General features: G+C 56.9%; 1 protein-coding gene across 1 annotated transcript in view; it reads right to left on the reverse strand.

Moving 5' to 3' along the window:
• CCDC27 (coiled-coil domain containing 27) overlaps positions 1-10,443 on the reverse strand; it is a 14,086-nt gene extending 3,643 nt beyond the window's left edge. The window contains exons 1-10 of the mRNA XM_032415242.1: positions 10,145-10,443; positions 9,644-9,918; positions 8,479-8,589; positions 7,745-7,902; positions 4,992-5,171; positions 3,759-3,953; positions 3,261-3,639; positions 2,964-3,094; positions 634-711; positions 137-349 (exon numbers count right to left, since the gene is read on the reverse strand). Of these exons, the coding sequence (XP_032271133.1) occupies positions 137-349; positions 634-711; positions 2,964-3,094; positions 3,261-3,639; positions 3,759-3,953; positions 4,992-5,171; positions 7,745-7,902; positions 8,479-8,589; positions 9,644-9,918; positions 10,145-10,443 (2,019 nt within the window). The remainder of the gene's footprint in view (positions 1-136; positions 350-633; positions 712-2,963; positions 3,095-3,260; positions 3,640-3,758; positions 3,954-4,991; positions 5,172-7,744; positions 7,903-8,478; positions 8,590-9,643; positions 9,919-10,144) is intronic.
• Between the last annotated feature and the right edge of the window lie 6,893 nt (positions 10,444-17,336).

Genomic DNA, 17,336 nt, shown 5'->3' on the forward strand with positions numbered 1-17,336 from the left:
GGCCCGCCCCCCTCGGCGCAGGCCCGCCCCCCTCGGCGCAGGCCCGCCCCCCTCGGCGCACGGCCCGCCCCCCTCGGCGCACGGCCCGCCCCCCTCGGCGGTGGGCGGGCGCGGGCGCTCCGCACGCAGGACCTACCCGGGACTGGGCGCTCTCCAGGGCCACGCGGGCCTGCTGCTCCGCCTGCTGGATCATTTCGTTCTTGCTCAGCATCTCCTCCTGCAGCCACTTCCGTCTCTGCAGGTGGTTCTGGTTCTGGCTCACTTGGGCCTGCAGCTGGCCGACCGTGGCGTCGAACTCCGAGATGGTGCGCTCCTGCTTTTCGAGTTTGCTCTGCAGCTCCAACACTTGCTGCAGGGGAGCCAGGGAGGACAGCGGAGTAGGCCCACCCGGCTCAGACGGGTCACCCGTGTTCCCCGCCCGTCCTTCCCCCGAAAGACCGCCGGCCCTCATGGAGCCAGCAAGGGCAAGGAGCCTCTGCGTGCGCTCGCGCTCCTGCGATGCGCTCACCGGGGTGCTGCCTAAGGAAGGGGGGCCCGACTCACTGCGAAGGGGTTTCCAGCTCATCTTGCCCGCGCTGTCAGGACTTACAACAAGAACAGCGGTCTGGCTGTTTAACCACACCTGGCGGTCACCTGGCGGAGAAGAATGTTGTCCTTCTCGATGATGCCCATCATCTCTTCGTGCTTCTTGTCTTCCCTGAGGTTGGAGAACTGGAAGGCAGACGGGGGGGTTGGCTCAGGGGGACTCGGGGACAAGAGGACAGATGGAACACTTGCATCCAGCTTTTCCCCCTGAGCCTCAGTATGATGAAAGCCACGGGACTTCTGCCAGGACAAGAGGGGCAAACACATGGGGAGCTGGAGAGCAGGGCCCGGAAGGCCAGATCCTAAACCAGCAGGGGTGGAGAGCTGAAAACAAGCCCAGCTCACTCTTCTGGTCCTCAAGTCTCAGAAATTGGTGGTACAGGTTCTTCTGGATCTGGAACCTAACATGGGGAGGATCAGTGGATACTTTTCCAGAAACTAAGAGCTGCAGACCCATCCCTGCCCTCAAGCAACTGGGAGCCTGTGCCGTGTTCACCTGGTGAGAGGCTGGATGTCGGGGGCATAGCAGAGGGTCTCTGGCTAAGGAGGTGCCAGGTGCAGTGGAGGGTGGACCCCCAGGCTCCAGATGGGGGATGTGGGTGCCAAATGTGGATGCCCCCGCTGTCTTCCCATCTTTTCTTTTTTTTTTTTTTTAAAGATTTTTTTAATTTATTTATTTGAGAGAGAGAGAGAGAGAGAAACAGCATGAGAGGGGAGAGGGTCAGAGGGAGAAGCAGGCTCCCCGCTGAGCCGGGAGCCCGATGTGGGACTCGATCCCAGGACTCCGGGACCATGACCTGAGCCGAAGGCAGTCACTTAACCAACTGAGCCACCCAGGCGCCCTGTCTTCCCATCTTGGCTCCCAGAACACCGGCAGCTAGGCCTTCTCATTCCAGGCAAGAAACTTCCAGGTTCCCCGAAGAACTAACAAGACAGCCTTTGAACGCTCGGCTGAAGTGCCCACACGTGCCCGTGCGTGTGAAGCACAAACTTACTGCCACGTGCTCAGAGACCCCACTCAGCTCTGGCACGAGTGAGGGTCTCTCATGAATGACAGACAGCAAGACAAAGGGACCCAGGGCACTTGCGGGCGATCAAAAAGATTCAGGAAGTTGAGCCCAGCGATCATGAGTGTTCCGCGGGGCATAGACAAGACACTGAATTGTGAAACAAAAGAAGAAAAAGGACGTGGGAGAACAAGAGAGATCTCGGAAGCCGTCCATGCAACAAAGCGGAGCACAGGAGGCAGCTGTGGATAAAGTGCCGGGAACATGGGCCGTAGAGCAAACGACCCAGAGATGGGGAGCAGGAGGGAGCGGACAGCAAGAGGAGGAGGAACGGGGTTCCGGGGACGCCAGGAGGAGTGTTCAAGAAACAAGACGGAGAGAAGAAAAAACAAGATAACATAACCTTCCAGAGCGGAGTTTCAGGACATCTGGGACAAAGAGCCCAGCGGTTTTCTGGAGACGCAGCAGCGCATCCAGACTGCGGCCCCAGGCAAGTGAGAATTAGGAATGCCCAGGACTCCCCCCCAGCAGCCTTGGTTGCTCGAGCCCATGGGGCGGTGCCGTCACTGTGGACACAAAGTGCTCTCCCAGCTGCGGTTTGGCATCCCACCAAATTCTACTGACGTGTAGAATAAGGACATTAGCAGAATATGCTGCCCCCACACATTTACACCCACTCATTCGTTTATCAGAAGACTACTGCAGGATGTGCTCCAGTGAAAACGTGGGAGTAGATCAGAAAAGAAGGAAACTTAATCCTGTTCGGCAACACCTGTGTTTGAGTCCCAGGTGGGCATGAGCTGCTGACAATCATACCCCGAGCATCCCATCATGGTGGGACGGCACCGGCGGGAGGCCGACCTGCCTGTGCTGGGGGCCCCAGGCAGGGGAGGAAACAGGGAAGTGCTAGATAATGCTAGGATGGAGAAAATTCCAGAATGGGTGTTAGAAGCATGCCATTTGTAGACCTGCAAAGTGATTCCTGAAGAAGAGTTGAGAGCAGTCGCCCTGGGGGATGGGCACATAAGAGGGAAGAGGATGGGACACGCCCCTGTTGTGTGACAAGCCTGCGGGACTATTTCATTCTTTAGGTTGTGTGCGTGAATAACTTCGATAAAACAAAACGTGTAGCAAGGGGTGGGCTTGGCGGAATGGCGGCCTCTCTAAGTGTGCGTGCGCTCAACCCTGGGACTCGAGCACGCGGGGATGCTGGAGAAGTGACCGGGAGCCAAGCAGCTCAGGGAGGACAGTGTGGGCCAGCGGGCAGTGCAGGGCCAGGGGGTGTGGTGTGACCCAGGACAGGCTGCCCCAGCTTGGGATGGGGGGGATGGGCGGGGCTGCTGGTGACCCCTGCGTGACGGGCATGGCCACCTTGTTGGACATGGCTTGTAACTGGTCCTTCCGCTCCCGGAGTTCCTTCTGCAGGGTCTCGTTCTCCATGTTCAACATGTGCAGCTGGGATTCCTGGACATCCACTTGGCGTTGTAAAGACGTGATGGCCCCTGTGTGAGCCATGCATGGGAAGGAGGGGAGAGAGGGCAGGGGGCTAGGAAGCCGAGACAGAGGGGCTCTGTGGCCCCAGGCTGAGGGCTACCGCCTCCTGCCCTGCGTCCCTCGGTCCCCTGGGCCACCCTCTAACGTGCGGCTCCTGGGCCCCCAGCGCCCCACCTGTTGCGAGCGAGTATCTGGTCCTGGTGACCTCCAGTTCGGTCTGGAACTCCTGGATCACGTGCTCGTACTCCTCCAGCTGGGCTATCAGCTCCTGCTCGAAAGCCTCCTCCAGGGAGCGGGAGCTCCTCCTGCGCTGGCCCTCCTCCTCCTGCACCTCCTTCTCCTCCTCCAGCTCCACCACCTCCTCCTCCTCCTCCTCCTCCAGCTGCTCCTGCTCCTCACCCCCCTCCTTGGGTGCGGCCCCCTTCCTGCCTGCCGGGCCCTCCCCTTCCCCATCCTCCGTCTCCTCTGCCTCTGCGTCTGCAGCCTCTTCTTCCTCGCCGCCAGCTGCTTCCAGGTCCTTGCCTCTGCCGGTCACAGCATAGTCCTCCTGAAGCTGGGAGAGGGAGGGGGCACTGGGCAGGCGAGCAGGGGGCAGGGAGCACTCCACCAGCCGCCACGCCAGCGCCCCGCTGCACCGTCTCGGGAGACCGCCACTGCCCGGCTGCCCCGCACCTGTGCAGGGCGGGCAGGGGAGCTGGAGTCCCTTTTCCGGGAGCTGCCCTGCCCCCCTGCACCTGTTCCCCTCAGGTGTGGCTGAGGGCCCACGACGCGGAGCTGCAGGGAGGACACCGGCATCGCCGGGCAGCCCTGGAGACGTAGCCGGGGCCAAGCCTGCCTGCTCAGGATCCCGGCGGCCCGCACCGGCTCCTGCAAGATGGCCAGTGAGCCTCAGCGTTCCACACTGCCCCCTCAGCTCCCCCGGCTGATGTCCTGAGACCCGTCCTTCTGGAAGGGGACAGCAGCCTCTCCGTGTTGCAGGGGAGAGGGGGATCAAGTGTCTTCCAGCCAAGGGTGCTGTGTTGGTGAGAAGGGGGGCAGTGACCGGCAGATGGGCAGCCCTGGGGGGACGGTGACCTGCAGATGGGCAGCCCTGGGAACAGTGTGGTTTCTCGCTCCCCTGGACCCGCCCCAGGGAGTGGCCTTGCAGCAATGGGCACCCCCGCTTTGTTCTGAGAGTGGAGGGCCAGCCTGCCATGCCCACGTTGCATGTCCCTGTAGGCCCAGTGTGGGCTCATGCCTCTCTAACAGCCCCCGGGAGGCCGGGGAACGGGGAAGGCAAGCCGATGCTCCCAGACCTCTTCAGACTCCTGCTGCCCCTGCCTGCTGGTACCGCACCATCCGTGTCCAGGCAGCTTTCTCTGGTGGCATCTCGGGGATTTGGCGAAGGTCCGAGGCCCCCACCCCCCCTCCCATGTGCCCCTAGCATAATGCCAGGCTGGATCCTCAGGTATGAAAGAAATTAGGTTTTAGAAAGACCGGGTGACTTCCCCACCAGGACCTGCCTAGTTCAGTCCTCTGCCCAGACCTCCCTGCTTTATAGGCAAGGACGCTGAGCGTCCTGCAGCCAGAACAGATCAGGCGAATCCGGGCCACCACGCCCACAGGGCCCATGGCTAAGCCGGGTCTGGAGACTTCACCTGCAGGGGGCCTTCCATCCTACAGGATTTCAGAGGGGCTGGCCCTCAGCTTACAGGTAAGGAAACAGTCCAGGGAGCGACACGACCTGTCCCAGGTGGGAAAGCAAGCTGGCAGCCAAACACAGAGGTCTAGATGTCCAGCTCACAGCTCTTTTACCCACGAGGACGTGGCAGCCTTCCAGAACGGGGCATTTGCCGGAGGCCTGAGGGCCACCAGGAGCTTTGGACACTTTGGAGGCAGAGCCTGCCGCCCGGGCCCTCCACTCACCTTCATGCACTGGCGTACCCGTGTCTCCTGGCCCTTGCTTTTAAGGAGGCATTTCAGCTGTTTCTTCAAGGCCTCCCTCTCCTCCTGGAGGGCCAAGACCTCCTCATCTTTCTTCTGAAGCAGCACCTCCATCGTGGACAGCCGCTGCACTTCCTCCCCCAGCGTGAGCAGGCAGTGATCCTGGGCACAGAAGCATGGGCAGCCCCTGGGTGCACGCAGTCTTCCCCCCCACCCCCGGACCCACCCTCTCTGGGCACCTGCAGGAAGAGCAGACCTGGAAATCCCAGCCCCTCCTGCCCAAGGGTGGGGACCAAGTCCTCGCCTGGGGAAACTCCTGGCAGCCTCTCTTTCAGGCCTGGTCCTGGCCAGCCCCCCAGTCGCAGTGGGAGACACGGTTCTTCGGCACGGCCCCACAACGAGCCAGCAACACCCTCCGAGAGCCACCCCCTGGGGCTTGCAGGGAGCCAGACCCTCTGCCCCTCCACCTTCCATGCTCAAAATCTCAATGCCCTCGATTCCTCAGCAGTGGAGACATGGCACCAACATGTTTGGATAGCTGGAAATGGAAGGACTTGCCGTCGGCAGCTCTGAACCGAGAGCAGCGTAAAGGAAGGCCCCGGGCCCGCGGTGCACCCCGCACAGTCCCAGGAGGGAAAAGAAAGGAACTCGGAAGTCCTCCAAATGTTTGGGATTTAAGTGCCAGGTTCCTACGTGGCCCGTGAACCAAAGAAGCAGAAGGCACAGAGGAAGTTAGAAAATGTCTTAAACAGAACGATAATGAACACTGTCAAGATGTATTGAGACTTGTGGGGTGAAACTGAGCTGCGGAGAGGACAGATTCACAGCCCCCCGCGCATCGGCTAGGGCAAGCAAGGGAACCAGCACCTGAGCATCCATCAGAGGGATCCAGGAAAGAGCTGCGGGCTACGGTGGGAGGGACTGAGCAACCAGGATGGGAACTGGAGGACCCAGCCGGGAGCGGGGGAGGGGGAGGGGCAGGTGCGGCAGGACTGCGGGGATCTCAAGGGTACGCGGAGTTATTCACACGGCTAAGCTAAAATAACCTGGCAGAAATCACCCTTCTTCCCCCGGGCCGTGGTGATTCAGACCCACGCACCTGTCCCACCCCAGACAGTGTTTGCTGGAAAGGGGATGCTCGTTTCCACTGGGGCCGCTGAGTGGACACCATGCTGCCGTGTCGCTGCAGGTGACTGTCTTGCCTCCAGTGGAGACGCGCTACCTCTTCAGCTCAGACCAGGTGGAGATGAGAGAAAGAGAAGCCTAAGGACAGCTTCCAAGCTCCTGGAGGCAGCCAAGCGGGCAGCCCTTCCCCTGGCCGCTTCACACACGTGAGCTTTCCCCTTCCCTCGGTTTGCAGAGAACATCCTTTCACATAGGCCTGTGTGGTCCTACCTCCTGATAGCCTCAGGCTTTCCCCGACGTGGAATTGCTTTCCCCAAAGTGGTCACAGGATATCGACACTTCTAAAATTGTGACATCTCTCAGAAAATGCAGAGTGTCAGGAATAAAGGTAAAATGAAGACTCGTGGGGCCACACTATCTGGACTTTGCACACCCACCAGCTGCCCAACATTTTGTGGTGCTCATTCCCATGACTGTCATTGAAGCCTGACCAGCTTTAAAACACCACCAACAACAGAAGGTGATTCTAAGAGAAGAAAGAGAGAGAGAAGGCCCAAGTTAGCACTGTCAGGAATGGGAAAGAGGCTCTCTCTCCTGCAGAAATGGAGGGGGGAAGGCCCTGGGTGGCCCAGTCGTTAAGCGTCTGCCTTCGGCTCAGGTTATGATCCCAGGGTCCTGGGATCGAGCCCCAAATCGGGCTCCCTGCTCGGTGGGAAGCCTGCTTCTCTCTCTCCCACTCCCCCTGCTTATGTTCCCTCCCTCGCTGTATCTCTCTCTGTCAAAAAAAAAAAAGAAAAGAAATTAGGGGGTTATTAAGAGACCATTATGCACAGGATCAGGCTAATAAATCTGAAAATTTACATGTATTGGACACATTCCTTGAAAAACATAGCTTATCCAAACTGAAACAAGAGGGAGAAGGAAGTCTGAGTATCTTTCAAGGACGTGAATTTATTATTTGGAAAACCTGCCCCGTGAGGACTCTCCAGGCACACAGAGCCTCAAAGATGAATTCTTCGCCAATCTCAGGCAGACTCTTCCAGAGAATAAAATATGAAAGAGAAAATGCCTCCCAATTTTTTGATTGTTTGTTCTGAGGCCAGAATTACTCTGACACCGAAAGTAAACAAGGGAATTACAGACAGGTTAACTGTGGGCCAGTCTCTGTCACAAACAAAGACGCAGAGCGTAACATCACAACGAGTCAACTCGTAGGTAGATCTTTGCATACCAAGCTGATTATTACTGTTTTCAAGAATATATTCTATTAAGTGGAAGTAGTGGGTCAAAAGCTATGTGGATGGTTGACATCATGATACGTGTGGCCAGCTGCATGCTGGGGGGGATGAGATCCATGCCAGCTCAACCCGCCACGCGCTGGGATGAAGATGCACAGGGGCCAGAAGGTCTGGAAAACAGCTGAGTCATGGGAGCCTAAGGAGGGTACTGGGGGTCATTTTTGGCCACGTCTGGGGACCTGCTTGGACAGCTAACCAGATACCCCAACAAGAGCCCCGGGGGGCCGGCTGGGCCCTCCTATCCTACCGGACGTGGAGCTGGGGCATTAGGGTCAGGCTGTCTGCCCGGGCTCCGCACACACGTGGCCGTACCTTCTCGTGGATGACTGAGATATACCAGGGTAACCGCTTCTTCGGATGGCTCTGCGCCAGGACCAGGCTGCTGGGGACCGGGCTTATGATCTGGGATTCACTCCTCTTCCGCAAGTAGTTGAACTCACAGGCACTCTTACTAAAGGGAAGGAGGCACCCTGTGGGGAAGCCGGGGGGCGTCAGACTCCAAGTGCTGAGCCGCCCTGGGGCGTTCCACGGTAGTTTCCCCCTCGCAAGACGCCCCTGGGAAACCCTTCGCTGCCCAGCTGGGCTCCTCCACGCCTCCTAGTGCTGACCCCCATCGTCCATCCCTCCCCACCTGCCCCTGCGTGTGTTGAAGAAATGGAGGGAGATCATTAAAGCAGCCCTTGGAGATCCCCAGAGCCTAGGGGTCAGGACACCAGGGGTCACAGTGATGGCCCAGACATTTGTGAGGGGTTTCCTCACGTTCAGACAGAGGAGACCTCTGTGTGCAGAGATCATCTTTCGATAAACCAAAGTAAGTATATTCATGCGTGGGAACAGTGCATTCTACTCAGGGAGGGATGCATCCTGTGTAAGGGGCATAGGGTCAGGCAGGTGGTCCTGGGAAGGGAGTCCCATGGGGGCATAATCAGGGAGCCCTGAGGGGAGCAGGGGTCCCGGCAGGTGCAGGCAGAGGCCTCAGAGCTGGCCTGCCAAGGGGAGGACCCCAGGGGCATGCTCGTCCCAGCGGCGGCAGGCCCTGCCCTCACCGTCCACCTTTGTGTCCGAGCACCGCTGGCTGCAGGACGGGTCCCGGGTCACCTTCCAGGAATCAAAGCCCATGCACAGCTCCTCAGGCACCTCGGCGGAGGTGGATGAGCCTGCAGAGTGTTAAAAATGCTAGCTGATGACAGCTAGGACCACGTCTTCACAAGACCTCCCGGGCAGGGACAATGATTTCATTTCTTTTTAAACTTCAGGTAGGATTAAAGGTGACTTTTGTCGGTGGATGTATGGGATTGAACCCTGGGACTAAATCTAACCGTGATTCTGTCCTCCTGCCTGCTATTTGTGTGCCCATCTGGAACAGACTAGGTGCAACTTCATCTCTGCAAATTGATGCATCCCCTCCCCTGGAAGGACCCTGCATTCCCATCTGTAAAAATGGCTCAGCCTCAAAGTCTCCAAGAGGCCCCTCTACCCCAACGGCAGACCCCATCTCCCCTCGGCCGTCATGAATCATGTCAATGGCGGGCACATGCAGGACACAGTGTGGTCTCTCAGCCCATCCCAGCCCTGTCCAGAATTCATGGACCTGGAGTGCTGGCTGCTCTCTGAGGTTCCAGCCCTGAGAAAGGGGAGCTTAGGGCCTGAATGGGTGGGGGCTCCTGCTTCTGACATGAACAAGGCCCCCATCACTAGCCACAGGCTCTAAGCTTCCATTTCCCTGTCCCTAACCACAATGCCATGTGTGGGGCCCAGGAACTGGGAGGTCTAGGGTGCTGCCCGGCCTGGCCACTGCCCCCTGGTGACCGCTGAGCACCTGGCTGCTCTCTCAAAGCCTCCTTTTCTCCCAGATTAGAACGGCGTGCAGTCACACCTGAGGGTGGTTGGGCTCCTTACTGGGGTTGGTTCCTATCTTTGGCCTCATGACCTCTTTACTGCAGCTTCTAGAATTTTGAGCCTTCTCCCTCTCCCCTACCCCCAACCCTACTGAGTCTGGTGAATGAGACAAGAGAAAAGCAAGAAGGCTTTTCCTTCCCGCCTGCCCCCCTTGCACCGGGCGTGCTGCGTGCTCCAGCTGGTGCTTCTGCATGCACAGTGAGTTCCCACCACTGGCCACCACTCTGGCTGACGAGCACCAGGAAGGTCGCCCCACTCCTCCAGGGAGGGAGGTGGTTTCCTTGTGGGGGCCTCCCCGTGGGTGGCTCTCACCGTAACGAGACATAGACGTGGCCTTGGTGCTGAACTGAGGGCAGCCAGGGCGCTTGAGAAACGCCTTTCTCAGCTCCTCTAGTTCGGCCATGAAGCTGGTGTCCTCGGGGCTGGGGGTTTGCTTGTATTCGCCCTGGTGGAGTGGAGACAGCAAGACACTGGGAGAAGAGCCCCTGGAAGCTGCGTGCACTGACCGTAGCCATCTGCCCTGTTCCCGAGGACCGAAGGCTTCAGGACAGGCACATGAACCCACTGGAGAAACCACGGGCATCCTCCTGGGGGGCCACGGGTGGCTCTCTGGTCTCCCTGAGCCCACAGTAGATTCAGGAGCCTCCCAGCTGTGCTATCCCTTCCTCGTCCTCTCTTCCCCCGACTTTGCTCCTTTTTGCGCCCCCCCCCCCCCGCCCCAGGAAGGCTCAGGGCGGCCGGCCATCTTCTCTTCCAGGCTTTCGGGTTGCCAGTTCTTTACACTCCCAGAATTGGCCCATCTTCATCCGTCACCAAAGCATATTTGGAAGGCCTAGGCCCTGAGGCCTCCCGTCAAGGGGGAGAAGCAGGCCAGCCCGAGTTAGCTGTGCCGCGGCCTGGCCGTCCCCTCCGGGACCCCGCACCTTCTTCCTGTAGAAGCGGCTGATGGCCTGAGCCGACTTGCTGAGGGAGCGCTGTCTCCGGCGAAGTTTCCAGTCTGGGACCAGGTTGTCCCGGCCGGCCACACACTGGAGGAGCATCAGGCCCTTCTCCATCAGGTTGGGCACCACGCTGTGCTTCTTGGGCGGGCTGGCTCCGCCGACTGGCAACATCCTTGGGGTGGGGCGGAAGGACTGGAGGACGCCTTGGACGGGCGGCCCCTGTGGGCCTCTCTGTCTGGAGCAAGGTGTCAAGGGGAGCAGGGGCTCGAGTGTGGACCTGCCGCCAGGCACAGCCCTGGACACGACCAGCGTCGGAAGCTCCGCGTCCTGTGGGATCCTGGGAGGGCCCACGGCATCACAGATGTCTCCATAGCAACCAAGCGTGTCATTCGTCTTAATTTGCTGGGATTTGTCTTCACGAGGAAGAGCTGTGTATCTCCACTTGCACTCCCTTCCGCCCATGCGGGGAGGCTCTTCCCTCTGGGGCAGCGCGCAGCCCACAGCTGTGCCCCGACTCCCCTCGGGGTCTGGCGTCCGCGTCTTGGGACTTTTCTAAGTACTTCTCCATCTCGTTTCTTCATCTCTATGCCTGATGCAGCTGTCACCACTCAAATTTGTCACCTTTCCCTCGCAGTAATCTCCCCTGAGTTTTTGTGACAGACTCTTAATTTACATTCACTCCTCTACATCCGTCCCAGCCCCGGGCCCAGCAGCCCAGCCCACTCCCTCACCTGCACTTGATCCTGTCCCAAAGCTGCGCTCGGTTATCACCGCCTGAAACAAGGAGCGTGCTGGGCACCCCGGGTTGAGTGAGGATTGAGGCGGCCCCCTGGGTTCCCCGAAGACCCCTGGCATGGGTACCATTGTCCTCACCCACCCGCAGTCTAATGCTCTGCACCTTCCCACCGCACGGACCTGTGCAACCCACCGTGTCCCGCCAAACATCTGTGAATTTGCTAGCACGCGGTGAGATGCGCCGGGTACTCTGTGTAGACGTGGGTCCAGGCATCTGCCCGCAGTCCTCCTCACGTGTGGGGTGTGCACACAGGTCTGTGCAAACATCCCCCGCATGCACACATTCACACACAAAGCCCAGCCTGTCTCAGATGTGGAACCACATTGGATTATGACCAGACCTGAAGCAGGGAGGCCGGAAGGCGGCTGGAGCCAGACTGCTTGAGTTCGGATCCCAGCCCCGACATAGTATCTGTGTGTCCTTGGCTACTCCCTCCACCTCTCTGTGCCAATGTACTCGTCTCCACAACGGGGATACAAATAATACCCATCTCCTAGAGTCGCTGTGAGGATTTAATTAGGAAACAGGGAGAGAGAGAGAGCTTCCAGCCGCAGTGGCACCTAGTCAGTGAAGCCCCCCCGGGGACTGTGATCATTGCTAGCTCCCCCCCCCCGGGGACTGTGATCATTGCTAGCTCCCCCCGCCCCGGGGACTGTGATCATTGCTAGCTCCCCTCCCCGGGGACTGTGATCATTGCTAGCTCCCCCCCCCGGGGACTGTGGTCATTGCTAGCTCCTCACACCGCCTTTGGCATCACCTTGCTGCCTGTCCTGGGCCTGGGAGCACCTGGTAGTTAAGAATGCGAACAAAGGGGATGACTGATAAAAACAAGTCGTGCTGACCCCTGCTTTCACCCGTATGCCTTGTCAGCAATCTGGGTCCCCTGGAGGCCCTAAGCAAATCCTTCTACCCTTGCCTTTCTCCCTGTCATTTTGGTTTTTCACTGATTTCTCACTGAGTGTCCGCCAGGCACCAGACACTGACTGCCCTAGGCCCCAAGGGCACCACGGAGTCTGCCCCACAGCCCGCGTGGCACTGTGACTGAGGCTTTTCTTGACCTTGTGTCCTATCCTTGCAGGGCTGCTACTGGCTGGATTTAAGAAAAATTGCTCTGACCCCGGTTGAACGGAAAGGAAGACTTAATTCCAGGATTACAACAGGGGAGAGAGATTGAAACTCAACGCTGAATACGGCGGGCGGGTGGGGCTTCAGCCCAGGAGCAGCGAGGGGGGTCGTGGGTGGAAATTGCTAAGAGGGGACAGCAAGGGTGGGGGGATTCTCCCTGAGGGCAGGCTGAGCACTCAGACGCAGGGCCTGGCCATCAGGGGTGCGGAAGAGGAATTCGGTCACGTGTCAAGGGTCCAGGGACTGTCTGAAAACTGGCCTAGGATTCTTGCTGAATCTGGGCTTGGCAAGGATGGACAGGGGGAGGCCATGAGGGAGGCCCCGACGAGAAGAGGGCCCAGAGGGGTCTGAGGAAGGTTTGGTCAAGGACAGAGTTTTTGTCAGCTGTAGTCAGTCAGGGACCCAGGCTGACGAGGCTCCACCTCCATGACCAGCGTCTGGGTCTGGGTCACGGATGCAGGAGGAAGCAGCTCTCAGGGCCCCTGGGTAGCTGTGCTTTGGCCTGGAAGTGAGGCCCTCGCTTCCGCTCACATTTGACCCCCAAAGCAGACCACCTGGGGTGCGGCATTACAAAGGGGTGGGGAAATACAGGCCCAACCTGGTGGGTTGCATCATAACCCCCCCCCCAAAGGTATGTTGAAGTCTTAACCCCAGGACCTCAGCATGTGGCCTTATTTGGAAATAGGGTCTTTATAGGTCATCAGGGTGGGTGCTGATCCATATGACTGGTGTCCTTATGAAAAGGGGAAACTGACACACAGACTCACGGAGGGAGAGGTCTCGTGAGGGTGGAGGACTGGAGCAAGGCATCTATTAGGCAAGGAATTGCCGCAGAAGTAGGGACAGGTGAGAAAGGGGCCTCCCCCGCAGGTTTTCCAGGGAGCACAACTCTGCTGACACCAAGACTTTGAACTTCTGGCCTCCCAAACTGTGAGAGCATCCATTCCTGTTGCTTAAGCCCCCAAGCCGTGGTGCTTTATTACAGCACCATGTGCCGGGCCCTGAACGTCGGCAGTGGTGGGAGCTGCACGGACGATCACCACGGACAGGAGACGCGCCCCAGGGCTGGCTTGTGGACCTAGCAGGGCGTGCAGTGTCCAGGTGGGGATGGGCCTCGAGGCCACGCACACCCCTAAGAGGGGCATCCTGCAGTCTTTGAGGGGAGCAGGGTGAGGAGGACCCTGAAAAGCTTCCTCTGGGAGGCACGCTGAAGCTGAGTCCTGAAAGTCTGGTGGGCTTGGGCCAGTGGTGGTGCGTGAATTTTCAGGCGGAAGTGGTGAAATCCTGCAGGAGCTGAGGCCCCTCCCTGGCTCCGGGCGGCTCAGTGTGCCTGCAGTTTACAGGGACCAAGGGCGGCTTCTCAAACTGTGTGCTCACGGGAGTTGCCTGGGGAGCTTGTTAAAATGCCGATTCCCATGCCCCAGGCCGGGAGCAGCTCCTCACCTCTGCGGGCGTTGCCCCCACCCTGGCACTGAGTACTCTGGGGCAGCACCCGGGCCCTGGTGCTGCACCAAACCTACCTTTGACCCCTGGCAGCCATCCACGGCTCTTGCACCGGTTCAGCCTCCAGAGAGAAGGGCCACGCGGCCCTCCGAGGGGCCTCCGGAAATGTAATTCATCCACGCCGGATGGCCTGCATCTTAAGTCGACTTATCCTGCACATGACCCTCAAATTTATTGAGGAACCAGGGAGACATATTCACATGATGCAGTGATAAACCATTTCATTTTTACAGATTCATACCAAAAATCCACCAATAAAGTATGCAACACCAGTGACGTGCTTAACATGCTGTATTTCTCCCAGTCTATGCGAGCCCTGAGCAGGCTTCCTTTCATCCTTCCTTTGCCCTGACAAACACGGGTGTCTCCCGTGCGTCTCCCACGTGCCTGGCTCCATGCTCCCAGCTGGGAGATGGTGGAAACTCCCATCTGCTGGGTCCCTTCTCTCAGGAGGCCTGCAACCCGGAGATCAAACGAGGAGATGAACAAAACAATTGGCTCCTTGATAATGTAGAGTTCCAAATAGAATCGTAATCGCTCTGGTTGCAGATTAAAAAGTTAGAGAAGATATTTGCATACCCATAGTCACAACAGCATTACTGACAATTGCCAAAAGCCAGAAGCAACCCAATGATCCATTGAAGGGTGAATGGATAAATAAGATAGAGTATGGCCACCGGATGGAATATTACTCAGCCCCGAAAAGGAAGGATGTTCTGAAGCATGGAGGAATCTTGAGGACATCATGCTAAGTGAAATGAGCCAGCCGTGAAAGGACAAACACTGTGTGATTCCACATATATGCTGTAGCTAGAGCAGCCAAACTCACAGAGACAGAAGGTGTGAGGGTGGGTGCTGGGGTCTGGGAGCGGGAGCGGGGGGTTAGTGTTGAGTGGGTAGAACTTCAGTCTTGCCAGATGAAAAGCGTTCAGAGATGGACAGTGCATGACAATGTGAATGTCCTCGATGACACTGAACTATACGCATAAATGTTCAATTTTGCATTACTTCTATTTTGCCATGATTTTATTATTTAAGGAATAACTTTTTTAAAGGTGTTTCCTTTATTTTTTTTAAAGATTTTATTTTTATTTATTTGACAGAGAGAGAGCGAGAGAGCACAAATAGGGGGAGCAGCAGAGGGAGAGGGAGAAGCAGGCCCCTCGCTGAGCAGGGAACCTGATGCGGGGCCCGATCCCAGGACCCCGAGACCATGACCCAAGCTGAAGACAGTCATTCAGCTGACTGAGCCACCCAGGTGCCCTAAAGGTGTTTCCTTTAAAGGAAAGTTCTCCTCTGCCCTTTCCTCCTTCTCTAGCAGATGGAGAGGCGACAGCATGAGAAGAGGTTGGGAAGGGCCCAGAAGAGCTCCCCGGGTTGTCATGGGCTGAATGCCAGCAGTGCGTGTTCTAAGGTCCTCATCGGCACCTGTCGGCTCCCTGCGTGGTTTGAGCATCTCCTGTGAGCCTGACCCTCTTCTGGGCACTGAGATGGAAAGATGCTAGCCTAGTCCTTGGGCTTCTTACGTTGCAGCAGAGGAAATGCAAAAGCTGAAGAGCAGACACACAGACACATTTCGGCTCGTGGTAAGGGCTCTGAAGGAGAAAGATCCACGGGGGCCGAGGGGGAGGTAGTGGCAGATGCCGTGGGCAGACTGGAGAAGATGGGCTCTCACGGTGATGTCAGGGCCCAGAGCTGATGCCAAGGAGTCCAGCCCCGGAGAATCAGGAAGGAGAGCATTGCTAGCAGAGAGCTGCTCACCAGCTGGAGGCAGCAGTGAGCTTGGCTTGTTCCGGGAACAGCAGAGGTTAGATTCTTGGGACCTGGATGCCTCACGGTGGGGAATGGCTACGTGGAGAGTGTAAGAGCTTTGGGGGTACAGCCAGAATCCCCGAGGGTGAGTTCTACTGTACTGGTTTCCTGGGGATGTCAGACAAAACACAGTAGGCCGGGCTCACACAACACACAGTTGTTCTCGCACACTTCCCGAAGCCCAGGATAAGATGTCAGCAGAGCTGTTTCCTTCTAAGGACTGTGAGGGAGAACGCGTGACCGCCTCTTCCCTAGCTGCTAGGGGTTTGCTGGTGACCTTTGACTGTAGAAGCATCATCCCCACCTCTGCTTCATCTTCGCATGGCATTCTCCCTGTGCGTGTGTCTGCGTCCAGATTTCCCCTTTGTATAAGGACGCCAGTCATACTGGATGAGGGGTCCCCCTGCCCCAGTAAACCTCATCCTAACTCAAACAATTCCATCTGCAATGACCCTACTTCCTAATAAGGTCACATTCTTAGGTATTGGGGGTTAGGACTTCAACATGTGAATTGTGGGGAGACACAATTCAACCCATAAGAACCTCCTCTTGGGTGGGGGATGGGGTAACTGGGTGATGGGCATTAAGGAAGGCACGTGATATAATGAGACAGGGTGTTTTTACATGCAACTGATGAATCACTGAACTCTACTCTGAAATTAATATTACACTTTACGTTAATTAACTGAATTTAAATTAAAAAAAAAATAAAGACACTCGTTCAGATAGCAATATTAAGTGCAGGGGGTTCTCCAGACCCGATTCCCCAGCCCCAGAGCACCTAAAACATGCCTGGAGCCTAACAGATGCTTGAAAAATATGTGGCTGAATGAAGTACCATTTCTGGCTTTAAGGACCTGGAAGAAAAATGCAGCAAACGCGGAGGGCACTCTAGCTTCTTTTCATACTCAACTCAGTAAATATTTAAGGGCAATGGAAATGTCAGCCTCGTTTTAGGTGCTAGGGACAGTGCAGTGACATCTCTGACCCTGCAGAGCTTACATTTTATCCTGAGACATTTTGCTTTACCTTTCTGGTTACTCAGCTGTGACCCAGGAAGGCATCCTGAGTTCAAAATCCAGAAACAAGACCAGATCACAACTGGACAGCTGCTTATCCAGTATCCGGTTTTCTCTTTAAACAGAACCTGGGTTTTATGCCTGGCAGGAATTAACCCAGCTAAGACAACGTTCCTCAGCTGCGCAAAAGAAGGCACTGGGTTTCCAGAGAGGTCTTTAAGTGGAGAGGGGCTTCTTAGGTTCGAGCTGTGATCTTCTTACCTTCAATTTTCCCATCTTTAAAGCAATGTCCAAAGTTCTAGACCAGGAGTTGACCTAGAGAATGAAACCATTTGGCTAAGAAAGACCAAGAAAAGAGAGAGAAGCCTGGCTCCCTGCTGATGATCTCCTAGCCCTCAAATGCTTATCTCAGGACATCTTTAATGACACAGAAACAAGACCCCAATTATACAAGCTTTCAGCGGGGCAGGAGAGGAGGTGGGAAGGTCTTCTTTTCTTACTGGCTGAAGGAAATTCATGATATGATCCCTTGCAAGAAAATTATATAAAAAAAATAAATTCACCACCCCAAAATGCTTTCAGATTACTTTTGCAGCTAAATAGGAAATTATAAAACAAGCCTATTATTGGGATGCCTGGGTGGTTCAGTCAGTTAGGCGTGTGCCTTCAGGGGTCCCTGGGTGGCTCAGTCGTTAAGCATCTGCCTTCGGCTCAGGTCATGATCCCAGGGTCCTGGAATTGAGCCCCGCATCGGGCTCCCTGCTCCGAGGGAAGCCTGCTTCTCCCTCTCCCACTCCCCCTGCTTGTGT

Source organism: Phoca vitulina, unplaced genomic scaffold, assembly GCF_004348235.1.
Source record: "Phoca vitulina isolate PV1807 unplaced genomic scaffold, GSC_HSeal_1.0 scaffold2, whole genome shotgun sequence".
In the NCBI taxonomy this organism is placed as follows: Eukaryota; Metazoa; Chordata; class Mammalia; order Carnivora; family Phocidae; genus Phoca; species Phoca vitulina.